Source organism: Leptodactylus fuscus, chromosome 7, assembly GCF_031893055.1.
Source record: "Leptodactylus fuscus isolate aLepFus1 chromosome 7, aLepFus1.hap2, whole genome shotgun sequence".
In the NCBI taxonomy this organism is placed as follows: Eukaryota; Metazoa; Chordata; class Amphibia; order Anura; family Leptodactylidae; genus Leptodactylus; species Leptodactylus fuscus.
Genome location: NC_134271.1, coordinates 38,036,523 through 38,049,379, shown reverse-complemented (window position 1 = coordinate 38,049,379; position 12,857 = coordinate 38,036,523). Strand labels below are relative to the sequence as shown.

The 12,857-nt window shown below is 42.3% G+C and overlaps 1 protein-coding gene across 1 annotated transcript in view; it reads right to left on the bottom strand.

Annotated features, from left to right (window-relative positions):
• Positions 1-12,857, bottom strand: part of LOC142213308 (F-actin-uncapping protein LRRC16A-like) — a 293,690-nt gene that overhangs the window by 15,041 nt on the left and 265,792 nt on the right. Inside the window, exon 4 of the mRNA XM_075281626.1 lies at positions 8,988-9,081. Within this exon, the coding sequence (XP_075137727.1) occupies positions 8,988-9,081 (94 nt within the window). The remainder of the gene's footprint in view (positions 1-8,987; positions 9,082-12,857) is intronic.

The window sequence follows — 12,857 nt, the reverse complement described above, 5'->3', positions numbered from 1 at the left end:
ATTTGCCCAAACTGGGCTGTTTAGCGGCTCCCTCCACCATTAATTGGTCCAAACTGGGCTGGTTAGAGGCTCCCTCCACCATGAATTTACCCAAACTGGGCTGTTTAGAGGCTCCCTCCACCATGAATTTGCCCAAACTGGGCTGGTTAGAGGCTCCCTCCACCATGAATTGGTCCAAACTGGGGTTTTAGAGGCTCCCTCCACCATGAATTGGTCCAAACTTGGCTGTTTAGAGGCTCCCTCCACCATGAATTGGTCCAAACTGGGGTGGTTAGAGGCTCCCTCCACCATTAATTGGTCCAAACTGGGCTGGTTAGAGGCTCCCTCCACCATTAATTGGTCCAAACTGGGCTGGTTAGAGGCTCCCTCCACCATTAATTGGTCCAAACTGGGCTGGTTAGAGGCTCCCTCCACCATGAATTGGTCCAAACTGGGGTTTTTAGAGGCTCCCTCCACCATGAATTGGTCCAAACTTGGCTGTTTAGAGGCTCCCTCCACCATTAATTGGTCCAAACTGGGCTGGTTAGAGGCTCCCTCCACCATGAATTGGTCCAAACTGGGTTTTTTAGAGGCTCCCTCCACCATGAATTGGTCCAAACTGGGGTTTTTAGAGGCTCCCTCCACCATGAATTGGTCCAAACTGGGCTGTTTAGCGGCTCCCTCCACCATTAATTGGTCCAAACTGGGCTGGTTAGAGGCTCCCTCCACCATGAATTTGCCCAAACTGGGCTGTTTAGAGGCTCCCTCCACCATGAATTTGCCCAAACTGGGCTGTTTAGAGGCTCCCTCCACCATTAATTGGTCCAAACTGGGCTGGTTAGAGGCTCCCTCCACCATGAATTGGTCCAAACTGGGTTTTTTAGAGGCTCCCTCCACCATGAATTGGTCCAAACTGGGGTTTTTAGAGGCTCCCTCCACCATGAATTGGTCCAAACTGGGCTGTTTAGCGGCTCCCTCCACCATTAATTGGTCCAAACTGGGCTGGTTAGAGGCTCCCTCCACCATGAATTTGCCCAAACTGGGCTGTTTAGAGGCTCCCTCCACCATGAATTTGCCCAAACTGGGCTGTTTAGAGGCTCCCTCCACCATGAATTGGTCCAAACTGGGCTGGTTAGAGGCTCCCTGCACCATGAATTTCCCAAAACTTGGCTGTTTAGAGGCTCCCTCCACCATTAATTGGTCCAAACTGGGCTGGTTAGAGGCTCCCCCCACCATGAATTTGCCCAAACTGGGCTGTTTAGAGGCTCCCTCCACCATGAATTGGTCCAAACTGGGATTTTTAGAGGCTCCCTCCACCATGAATTGGTCCAAACTGGGCTGTTTAGAGGCTCCCTCCACCATGAATTTGCCCAAACTGGGCTGTTTAGCGGCTCCCTCCACCATTAATTGGTCCAAACTGGGCTGGTTAGAGGCTCCCTCCACCATGAATTTGCCCAAACTGGGCTGTTTAGAGGCTCCCTCCACCATGAATTTGCCCAAACTGGGCTGGTTAGAGGCTCCCTCCACCATGAATTGGTCCAAACTGGGGTTTTTAGAGGCTCCCTCCACCATGAATTGGTCCAAACTTGGCTGTTTAGAGGCTCCCTCCACCATGAATTGGTCCAAACTGGGGTGGTTAGAGGCTCCCTCCACCATTAATTGGTCCAAACTGGGGTGGTTAGAGGCTCCCTCCACCATTAATTGGTCCAAACTGGGCTGGTTAGAGGCTCCCTCCACCATTAATTGGTCCAAACTGGGCTGGTTAGAGGCTCCCTCCACCATGAATTTGCCCAAACTGGGCTGGTTAGAGGCTCCCTCCACCATGAATTGGTCCAAACTGGGTTTTTTAGAGGCTCCCTCCACCATGAATTTGCCCAAACTGGGCTGGTTAGAGGCTCCCTCCACCATTAATTGGTCCAAACTGGGCTGGTTAGAGGCTCCCTCCACCATGAATTTGCCCAAACTGGGCTGATTAGAGGCTCCCTCCACCATGAATTGGTCCAAACTGGGGTTTTTAGAGGCTCCCTCCACCATGAATTTGCCCAAACTGGGGTGTTTAGAGGCTCCCTCCACCATGAATTTGCCCAAACTCTGCTGGTTAGAGGCTCAATCCACCCTGATTTTCAAAACAAATGTTGGTGCCAACCTCAACTTACTACAAGGGCCAAATTCACTGCTGGTGACAAGCTCTCCTCACTGCAAGTGCCAAATACACGTTTCAAGGTGTTTTCCTACTGTCAGAGATGTGGTATTGAGTGTGTAAAGTGTGTAGTTGTTAGGCTGTGATGTTGGGGTAATAGAGGGTCTTTGGTGTGTTAGATGCCCCCAGACATGCTTCCCCTGCTGTCCCAGTGTCATTCCAGAGGTGTTGGCATCATTTCCTGGGGTGTCATAGTGGACTTGGTGACCCTCCAGACACGGATTTGGGTTTCCCCCTTAACGAGTATCTGTTCCCCATAGACTATAATGGGGTTCGAAACCCATTCGAACACACGAACATTGAGCGGCTGTTCGAATCGAATTTCGAACCTCGAACATTTTAGTGTTCGCTCATCTCTAGTTTTTACTTTCATCTTCAATTTACATATGATTAATTTATAACTTTAAATTATTGTTATATACTTACTTCAATGATTTATTTAATTATCTGAAAAATTACTATTTTTTTGAAAGGTTTTGTCTTCACATGGTAGTTGTAGTTTGTTCTTAGGGTTTTTCTGTTTTTTTAAATTCGTCAGGCGTCTGGGTGTTTACCACCGGCCATCATTACACATTTGTTGTTGATTTATGTTAATTGGTATCCTCCATATATTGTGGTGGAGGTTTCAATCACATCAGGCTACGTTTAAGAAAACATGGTATTTTCGAAACGCGTCAGTTAGTAACTCCGATGTGTGACATACTTCAAATTTTATGTTTAATATTTATTAAAAGCTAAGTTTTATTCATCAAGACGTTGGAAGCTGGATTTTTACCTCATTTCTGCACATTATCTTATCTTAAGCCTGCAGATAAAGGCGGTAACACTGTAGTGATGGACAGGGAACAATACATCCAGATGTGCTGGAAAATTTTGGGGGACAAGGATTGCTATGACAATGTACCTAGGGATACCCTGAAGAGATACCAACAGGAGCTCTCAGAGATTATTAATAGAGCCTTTGAACAAGAGCTGATAGATAAGAATGAAAAGGTCTTCCTTCTTCCGAAACACCCAGTTATGGCCTGCTTTTATACGCTCCAAAAGATACACAAGGGGGTTTCCCCCTTAAAAGGACACCCTATAGTGTCACAGATAGATAGTCTCACCCAAAATGTGAGCATCTATCTAGATCAGATTTTGAGGCCCTATGTGGAGGGGCTGACCTCCTACACAAGGAACACTATGGAGGTGTTAAACAAACTTGAAGGGATAATTCTGGATGAAGAGGTCCATTTTGCCAGTTTAGATGTGGAGGCCCTTTACTCTTCAATTCCACACAAACGAGGGTACAGGGCTATTAGCTACTGTCTGAGAGCTAGGAGGGTTCAGCTCAGCAAGCACAGTGAATTCTTATTGGAGCTATTGTCCTTTGTACTCAAAAAAAACATCTTCACTTTCGAGGGGCGGACCTTCCACCAGCTCAGGGGTACAGCTATGGGGAGCCCTGTGGCCCCCAATTATGCCAATCTGTACCTCGGCTGGTGGGAGGAAACCGTAGTATTTGCAGAGGACAATCAGCTCTGGATTCCTAACATTGAATTGTGGCTTAGATACAACGATGATGTGTTCATTTTGTGGAGAGGCCCAAGAGAGGACTTTGACTCCTTTGTAGCTGAGCTCAATATCAATGATTTGGGGTTGAGATTTACATCAGAGTTTCACCATGATACCCTAACCTTCCTTGATCGTAGACTTAAGAAAAATCATGATGACAGGATCTTCTCCACAATCTACCGTAAGACCACGGTTACAAACAGTTTGTTAGACTGGAGAAGCTTTCATCCAGAACCCCTAAAGAAGGGGATACCAGTATGCCAATTTCTGAGAGGAATTGTTCTAGCACTGGGGAATTCTTGAATCAGTCTAGGGACCTAGCCTCTAGGTTCAGTCAAAAGGGCTTCCCAGAAGGTACGATCAACAGAGCCTTCAATAAGGCAAGACTAAATGATCTGAAAAAATTATTGGTGCCAAAAGGGAGACAAGAAAATGATGGGCGTTTCAGGATCATTGGTACATACGACAACCAATACAAAAACATCATGAATACTCTAAAGAGACACTGGAGAATATTACAATCAGATCCAGATTTGGGAAGATGTACTGGGATCCAGACCGCTAGTTACATATAGAAGAGGGAAAATCCTTAGGGACCATTTGGTCCATAGTTTTTTACAGCCAGAGATTAGAAATGAAACTTGGTTGGAGAGGGGTAGGCCTGCAGGCATTTTCAGATTTGGAGGCTGTACGGCCTGTGGGTTTATCAATACCTCGAAAACATTCATGAATCATACGGCAAATCGGGTCTTCCAGTGTAGGGACTTTGCAAATTGTTTCATAATGGGGTGATCTACCTCCTGAGCTGCCCATGCCCAATGGGGTATGTAGGTAAAACCATCAGAGATCATTTCTGTGATGTTCTAAATGACAGAGACACGCCAGTGGCGAGGCATTTTAAGAGGAATCATAATACCAATACTGATGTCTTGAAATTTCAAGCCATTGAGGTAGTTAAACCACATGCACGGGGAGGAGATTGGGATAATTTTATCCTTAGAAAAGAAGTGCAGTGGCTAGGTGCATAGGCTTGATACGCTCCGACCTCTGGGCATCAATGAGACTATGGACTTTTCGTGTTATATATAGGTGATTCATTATAATAGTGTTCCTTCACATCTGCCTATTGTTGCCCCCTAGCTCAATAGTCCAACAACACACTTGTATATATATCACTCTCCGAAAAACTTTACTAATTTCTTTTACCAGGATATCACGAATCTTGACTGCTAATAGCTCCAGTTATCCATAAGGATCTGACCTTAGGCTGAGGTCAGTTTATTCCTTGTTTGTTATCATAATAAAGAGGCTGTCTCCTATATATCCACCTCTCTATGATGATTTCATGGTTATTCTGAATAGGTTTGCAGTGATTTGCCTATCAAGTGATGTGAACTAGATTCACATGTGATATATGGCACCAGATGCATAACGTATTTACCTTATAGCTTTCACATTTGAAGATGAATGGTATGTTAGTGACAACCTAGAATTAACACAAATTATAGTAACCCCTCCAATCTTTAATCTAAATTTTAGCTGAGATCAAAGATGGACTAACTATTTCTTTGCATTGATCAAAGATGTTATTTTTTATATAGGGGATGGTGTGTTGCACAATAACACTCAGACAAGAACTTTAACTGGATGCATGTACAATGCATCCATTTAGTAGTAAATGTAACAATGTTCGTGATCCCTAACGAGATTCAGTTATTGAGCCTTTTTATTATACACACGGGCAACAATGTTTCAGCTAGACTGTCATGTCTGTTACTGGCAATATATCTGCTATAGACATTATAGCGCTGTCTAGGTCTCTCGTAGACAAACTGAGCCCGTGTGGTTAGGCTTCTGCGCATGCGCTTGTAATTTTCAACTGCGCATGCGTGGGATTCACATAGTGGGACATGGCTTCTAAGTGAAAAGACTGCCGAGTTTCAATGCGCATGAGCGTGGGTGTGCCGACATGACAAGGCCAGTAGCCTCTGGCTAGGCAGGCTCTGGGAAGCCTATTGCATATTATATGAGCCAAGCAACTATTAAATTGGGCTGGGTGTTTATTAGGCATGTCTCTATTCAGGGAGAGAGGTTATCAGCATATATAGGAACATTGTATTGCTGCTGCTGTAAAGTTGTATGTCACAATTCATGTGGCTCAACTCACCCAAAGGGCCAAAAACTAAATCTCTGCTGTTTAAAGGCTCAACTCACCTCAAGAGCCAAAAACACTGCTGGTGCAAGGCTCAACTCACCCCAAGCGCCAAAAATACTGCTGGTGCAAGGCTCAACTCACCCAAAGGACCAAAAACTAAATATCTGCTGTTTAAAGTCTCAACTCACCCCAAAGGCCAAAAACACTGCTGGTTAAAGGTTTAGTTCACTCCAAGGGCCAAAAACACTGCTGGTTAAAGGCTCAACTCACCCCAAGGGCCAAAAACACTGCTGGTTAAAGGCTCAACTCATCCCAAGGGCCAAAAACACTGTTGGTTAAAGGCTCAGTTCACTCCAAGGGACAAAAACTCTGCTGTTTAAAAGCTCAACTCACCCCAAGGGCCAAAAACTGCTGGTTAAAGGCTCAACTCACCCCAAGGGCCAAAAACACTGCTTTTTAAAGGCTCAACTCACCCCAATGGCCAAAAACACTGCTGGTTAAAGGCTCAACTCACCCCAAGGGACAAAAACACTGCTGGTTAAAGACTCAACTCACCCCAAGGGACAAAAACACTGCAGGTTAAAGGCTCAACTCACCCTAAGTGCAAAAAACTCTGCTAGTGCAAGGCTGAACTAACTTAACGGGCCTAAAACTATCCTGGTAAAAGACTTAAGTCACCTCAAGGGCTTCAATCTCTGCTGTTAGCTCAGCTTAAGGGCCTCTCACTTAATTTGGAAGGGCTCATGTGCAGGGCCAGAAAAGTAATTTTTGGAGGTCTCACCACATCACACACACATAAACAATGACAGTTAATAGTGGGGGCTTTTGGATTTCCCTTTGCCTATGCCATCTGTGGTTGTCATGGGCAACGTGATTTAAAGGGGTGCATGTTAATATTTCTTTAGCTTTAAATTTGTGTTTCTGTCCATACAATTGTGGAGGAAAGAAGGTTTCCAAGTATTTTTCCAGTTTCGTAGAGGTTGTATTGAGTTTGGAAAGTGTCTAGTTGATAGGCTGTGATAGTGGGGTAATACAGGGACTTTGGCGTGTTAGATGCCCCCAGACATGCTTCCCCTCCTGTCCCAGTTGCATTCCAGAGGTGTTGGAATCATTTCCTGAGGTGTCATTGTGGAATTGGTAACTCCAAATAGTCGAATTTTGGTTTCCCCTAAAACAAGCATGTTTTTCTCATAGACTATAATGGGATTCGATATTCGATTAAATAGTCGATTTTCGCATATTTCACTACTCTCTCATCTCTCTCATCTCTTTTTATTTTTCGTTTTTGATCCCCCCCCCCCCTTCCAAAGCCCATAACCTTTTTATTTTCTGCTCTCAGAGCTACGCGAGGTCCTAATGTTTGCAGGACAAATTTTTCTTCATGAATCTACCAATTATACAATGTAATGGGAAGCTGGAAAAAAAATCAGAATGGGGTGGCTTTGAAGAAAAAGTGCATTTGTCCGACATTATTACAGGCTTCGTTTTTACGGCATTCACTGTGCAGCCAAAATGACATGTCATCTGTTTTCTATGGTTTGGTATGATTCTGGGGATACCAAATTTATAAGTTTTATTGGCATTTAAACCACTTAACAAAAATCCAAAACTGTGGCTAAACCTTTTTTTTTTCTAAAAGTTGCTATATTCTGACAACCGTAATTTTTTCATACTTCCGTGCATTGGGGTACATAACATATCTTTTTTTTTTTTTTTTGCAGGACCAGGTGTACTTTTTATTTGTACCATTTTGGGGAATTGCTTTTACTTTGATCACTTTTTATTAACATTTTTATCAGAAGTAACACAATGAAAAAACAGTGGTCTGGCGCTTTTGATTTTTTTCCTGCTACGGTGTTTACTGTATGGGAAAAATATTTTTATAGATTTGTAGAGCGGGTATTTTCAGACACAGGGATACGTAATGTGTATGTGTTTTGCAGTATTTGGGCCAGTTCACACGGAGTTAAACGCCCGTAAGGACACATTGAAATAAATGTGATTCTGTTTTGAGCGCTCACATTTTGACACGTGTATACATGCGAGAATGTGCGCGCATTAAAGGGGTTGGCCACTTTCAGACCGATATTGACAAACAAATGTACAATAAAAAGATATACAATTTTCCAATATACTTTATGTATTTATTCTTTACAGTTTTCTAGATTTCGGCTTGCTGTCATTCATTCTTTTACTTCTAGAAAATAAAACTCTGACCATGGTCATGTGATTTACGGTCCATATTCATGTGATGAGCACACAGGTGCCGCTCTTTACAGTCACAGCACAATAATCAGACAGCTGTGCACCTGTGTGCTCATCACATGACCATGGATTGTAAATCACATGACCATGGTCAGAGTTTTATCCTCTAGAAGAAAATGAATAAATGACAGCAAGCCGAAATCTAGAAAACCGTGAGGAATTGATACAGAAAGTATATTGGAAAATTGTATATATTTTTATTGTACATTTGTTTGTCAATATTGGTCTGAAAGTGGCCAACCCCCTTTAACTCCGTGTGAACTGGCCCTTTAAGCACTTTTTCTAGGGAAAATTCTAGGGAAAGGGGAGTGATTTGAACTTTTTATTACTTTTTTTTTATTTTTTTATGTATTTACTAGGGTCTGAACCTCAGGGGGTCTGATCATTAATGCAATGTATTACAATGCTAATGCATTGCAATACATTGCATAAAACCTTCAGTTCTATTGCAGGCTACATAGAGTAGACTGCAACAAAACATATTGCATGAGGAGCCTTCACAAGGCTCCCGGCTGTCATGACAACTGTATGCCAGACCCAGAGCTAGCTCTGGATGCCAGCGATCCACGGGAAAATGGCACCTCGGTCAGCTTTGACTAAGGCGCCTGTGCATTTAATGGGCATTAGCGCTGCGTGTCTGCTGTGTAGCACAACAGACACCCAGCAGCTATAGCTCCCGAGCTGCTGCCATAGTTAAACACCAGTGGATATTGGGAAGGGGTTATATAAGAGCTTATAAAAATGTTATCTTCATTCAAATTACATCAGTGGAAATATGCTTAGCATTTAACAATTTTGAGTAAAAAAAAAAAAAAAGAAATCTAAACAAACCTTTTGTAAGGCATCCTCTGTATTTCTTGAATTCATTCGATATGCTTGTGATAAATCCGACATTGGTAATGGCATTGTCATTAGCGTGAAATTTCTAAAAAATTTAAATGGTATAATTAATTAGTATATAAGTGTGCATCAGGAGATTACCAACATGCCATGATTAAGGTGCTACGGCACTGAAACGCGTCAGCGTTAGACAGTACCACCTCTGCACATGGACTGTATTACTCTAAGATGTCCGAATTTTTAATGTGAATAATAAAAGCGAAGTTTTAATTTACTACCTTCCACAAGAGTTCTGGGTGCTGGATCCTCTTTTTCCTTTTCCATAATTAATTAACCCTTATAGATACACATTATCTATTGTTAAAAATAACCAAATTAACCAGAATGTAGCAAAAGTTTATCCTGTACAGATGTACAGGATAAATATGATGCAGAAAAGCATTAAGGAGGAGCATCACATGGTCAAGTTTATGGCTGGCATTAGGGGGGCAAGCTGAGCAATTGCCTAACACTCACAGGGGCCCCATGCCAGTGGCATACTCTCCCGGTTGTGGGGAAAAAAATATCGGGAGGACACCATCAGCAGCAGCATCTGCTAATGGCTGTTTGTAAACTTTCCTGGGACTTAGCCGCAGCAGCTATCGCTGCTATCTTATACCTGTCTGTGCTTATGGAATTTCCCCCCTCCCCCTCCTTCTTGCATGCAGTGACTCAAACCTCAGATGTGCTGTGTGGGGACAGGGAGACAAGTCCTATGCCATTCTGCTTTACTTTTGAAAAACGTGAGTAGATTTCTTGGTAAAATATGTATATTTAATCTGTATATATGTGTACATTTGTTTAACCCCTTAGTGACCGGGCTGTTTTGGACCTTAATGACCAAGCCAAATTTTGGAAATTTGCCAAGTGTGACTTTATCAGTGAATAATTCTGTAACAGTATAAATCCAATCCAAATGATTCTGATACTTTTTTTCATGAAATGATGTACTTTGCTGATAAGGTAAAATTAGACTGATATAACTTGTGTAAATTTATTTTAAAAAAACTTGCAAATGCTGAAAATTTTGAAAATGTTTCAATGTTTTCCATTTTCAGCTGTGATATCTCATATATATACACAATAGTACAGGGCAAAAAAGTTAGTAGTTATATATTTCCAAATGTTCCTTTTGTGTTTCAAGCATATTTGAAATAATTTTAGCATATTTGATTAATTTAAGCAACTTAGAAGTTTATCAAGTTTATTAGTAGAGATGAGCGAACAGTGTTCTATCGAACTCATGTTCGATCGGATATTAGGCTGTTCGGCATGTTCGAATCGAATCGAACACCGCGTGGTAAAGTGCGCCATTACTCGATTCCCCTCCCACCTTCCCTGGCGCCTTTTTTGCTCCAATAACAGCGCAGGGTAGGTGGGACAGGAACTACGACACCGGTGACGTTGAGAAAAGTAGGCAAAACCCATTGGCTGCCGAAAACATGTGACCTCTAATTTAAAAGAACAGCGCCGCCCAGGTTCGCGTCATTCTGAGCTTGCAATTCACCGAGGACGGAGGTTTCCGTCCAGCTAGCTAGGGCTTAGATTCTGGGTAGGCAGGGACAGGCTAGGATAGGAAGGAGAAGACAACCACAACAGCTCTTGTAACAGCTAAATTCCAGGGAGAAGCTTGTCAGTGTAACGTGGCACTGACGGGCTCAATCGCCGCAACCCAGCTTTCCCAGGATCCTGAATGGAATACACTGTCAGTGTATTCCCGTATACCCGATATATACCCCCGATACCCGTTCCAACGGTGTGCTCCCCCACCTTCACCCCAGAAATACCCTGCAAGTCCCCTAGCAATAGAATTGGGGCTATATACACCCACTATTTTTGCTACTGCCATATAGTGCCATTGTCTGACTGGGAATTCAAAGAATAAATTGGGGTTACGTGCACCCACAATTTTTACTACTGGTATACAGTGCCAGTTTCTGACTGGGAATTCAAAGAATATATTGGGGTTACAAATACCCTCATTTCTTGCTACTGCCATATAGTGCCAGTTTCTGACTGGTAATTCAAAGAATATATTGGGGTTATGTGCACCCACAATTTTTACTACTGGTATACAGTGCCATTGTCTGACTGGGAATTCAAAGAATATATTGGGGTTATAAATACCCTCATTTCTTGCTACTGCCATATAGTGCCAGTTTCTGACTGGGAATTCAAAGAATATATTGGGGTTACGTGCACCCACAATTTTTACTACTGGTATACAGTGCCATTGTCTGACTGGGAATTCAAAGAATATATTGGGGTTATAAATACCCTCATTTCTTGCTACTGGTATATAGTGCCATTGTCTGACTGGTAATTCAAAGAATATATTGGGGTTACGTGCACCCACAATTTTTACTACTGGTATACAGTGCCAGTTTCTGACTGGGAATTCAAAGAATATATTGGGGTTATAAATACCCTCATTTCTTGCTACTGGTATATAGTGCCATTGTCTGACTGGGAATTCAAAGAATATATTGGGGTTACGTGCACCCACAATTTTTACTACTGGTATACAGTGCCAGTTTCTGACTGGGAATTCAAAGAATATATTGGGGTTACAAATACCCTCATTTCTTGCTACTGCCATATAGTGCCAGTTTCTGACTGGTAATTCAAAGAATATATTGGGGTTACGTGCACCCACAATTTTTACTACTGGTATACAGTGCCAGTTTCTGACTGGGAATTCAAAGAATATATTGGGGTTACAAATACCCTCATTTCTTGCTACTGCCATATAGTGCCAGTTTCTGACTGGGAATTCAAAGAATATATTGGGGTTACGTGCACCCACAATTTTTACTACTGGTATACAGTGCCATTGTCTGACTGGGAATTCAAAGAATATATTGGGGTTATAAATACCCTCATTTCTTGCTACTGCCATATAGTGCCAGTTTCTGACTGGGAAATCAAAGAATATATTGGGGTTACGTGCACCCACAATTTTTACTACTGGTATACAGTGCCAGTTTCTGACTGGGAATTCAAAGAATATATTGGGGTTACAAATACCCTCATTTCTTGCTACTGCCATATAGTGCCAGTTTCTGACTGGTAATTCAAAGAATATATTGGGGTTACGTGCACCCACAATTTTTACTACTGGTATACAGTGCCAGTTTCTGACTGGGAATTCAAAGAATATATTGGGGTTATAAATACCCTCATTTCTTGCTACTGCCATATAGTGCCAGTTTCTGACTGGGAATTCAAAGAATATATTGGGGTTACGTGCACCCACAATTTTTACTACTGGTATACAGTGCCATTGTCTGACTGGGAATTCAAAGAATATATTGGGGTTACAAATACCCTCATTTCTTGCTACTGCCATATAGTGCCAGTTTCTGACTGGTAATTCAAAGAATATATTGGGGTTACGTGCACCCACAATTTTTACTACTGGTATACAGTGCCATTGTCTGACTGGGAATTCAAAGAATATATTGGGGTTATAAATACCCTCATTTCTTGCTACTGCCATATAGTGCCAGTTTCTGACTGGGAATTCAAAGAATATATTGGGGTTACGTGCACCCACAATTTTTACTACTGGTATACAGTGCCATTGTCTGACTGGGAATTCAAAGAATATATTGGGGTTATAAATACCCTCATTTCTTGCTACTGGTATATAGTGCCATTGTCTGACTGGGAATTCAAAGAATATATTGGGGTTACGTGCACCCACAATTTTTACTACTGGTATACAGTGCCAGTTTCTGACTGGGAATTCAAAGAATATATTGGGGTTATAAATACCCTCATTTCTTGCTACTGGTATATAGTGCCATTGTCTGACTGGGA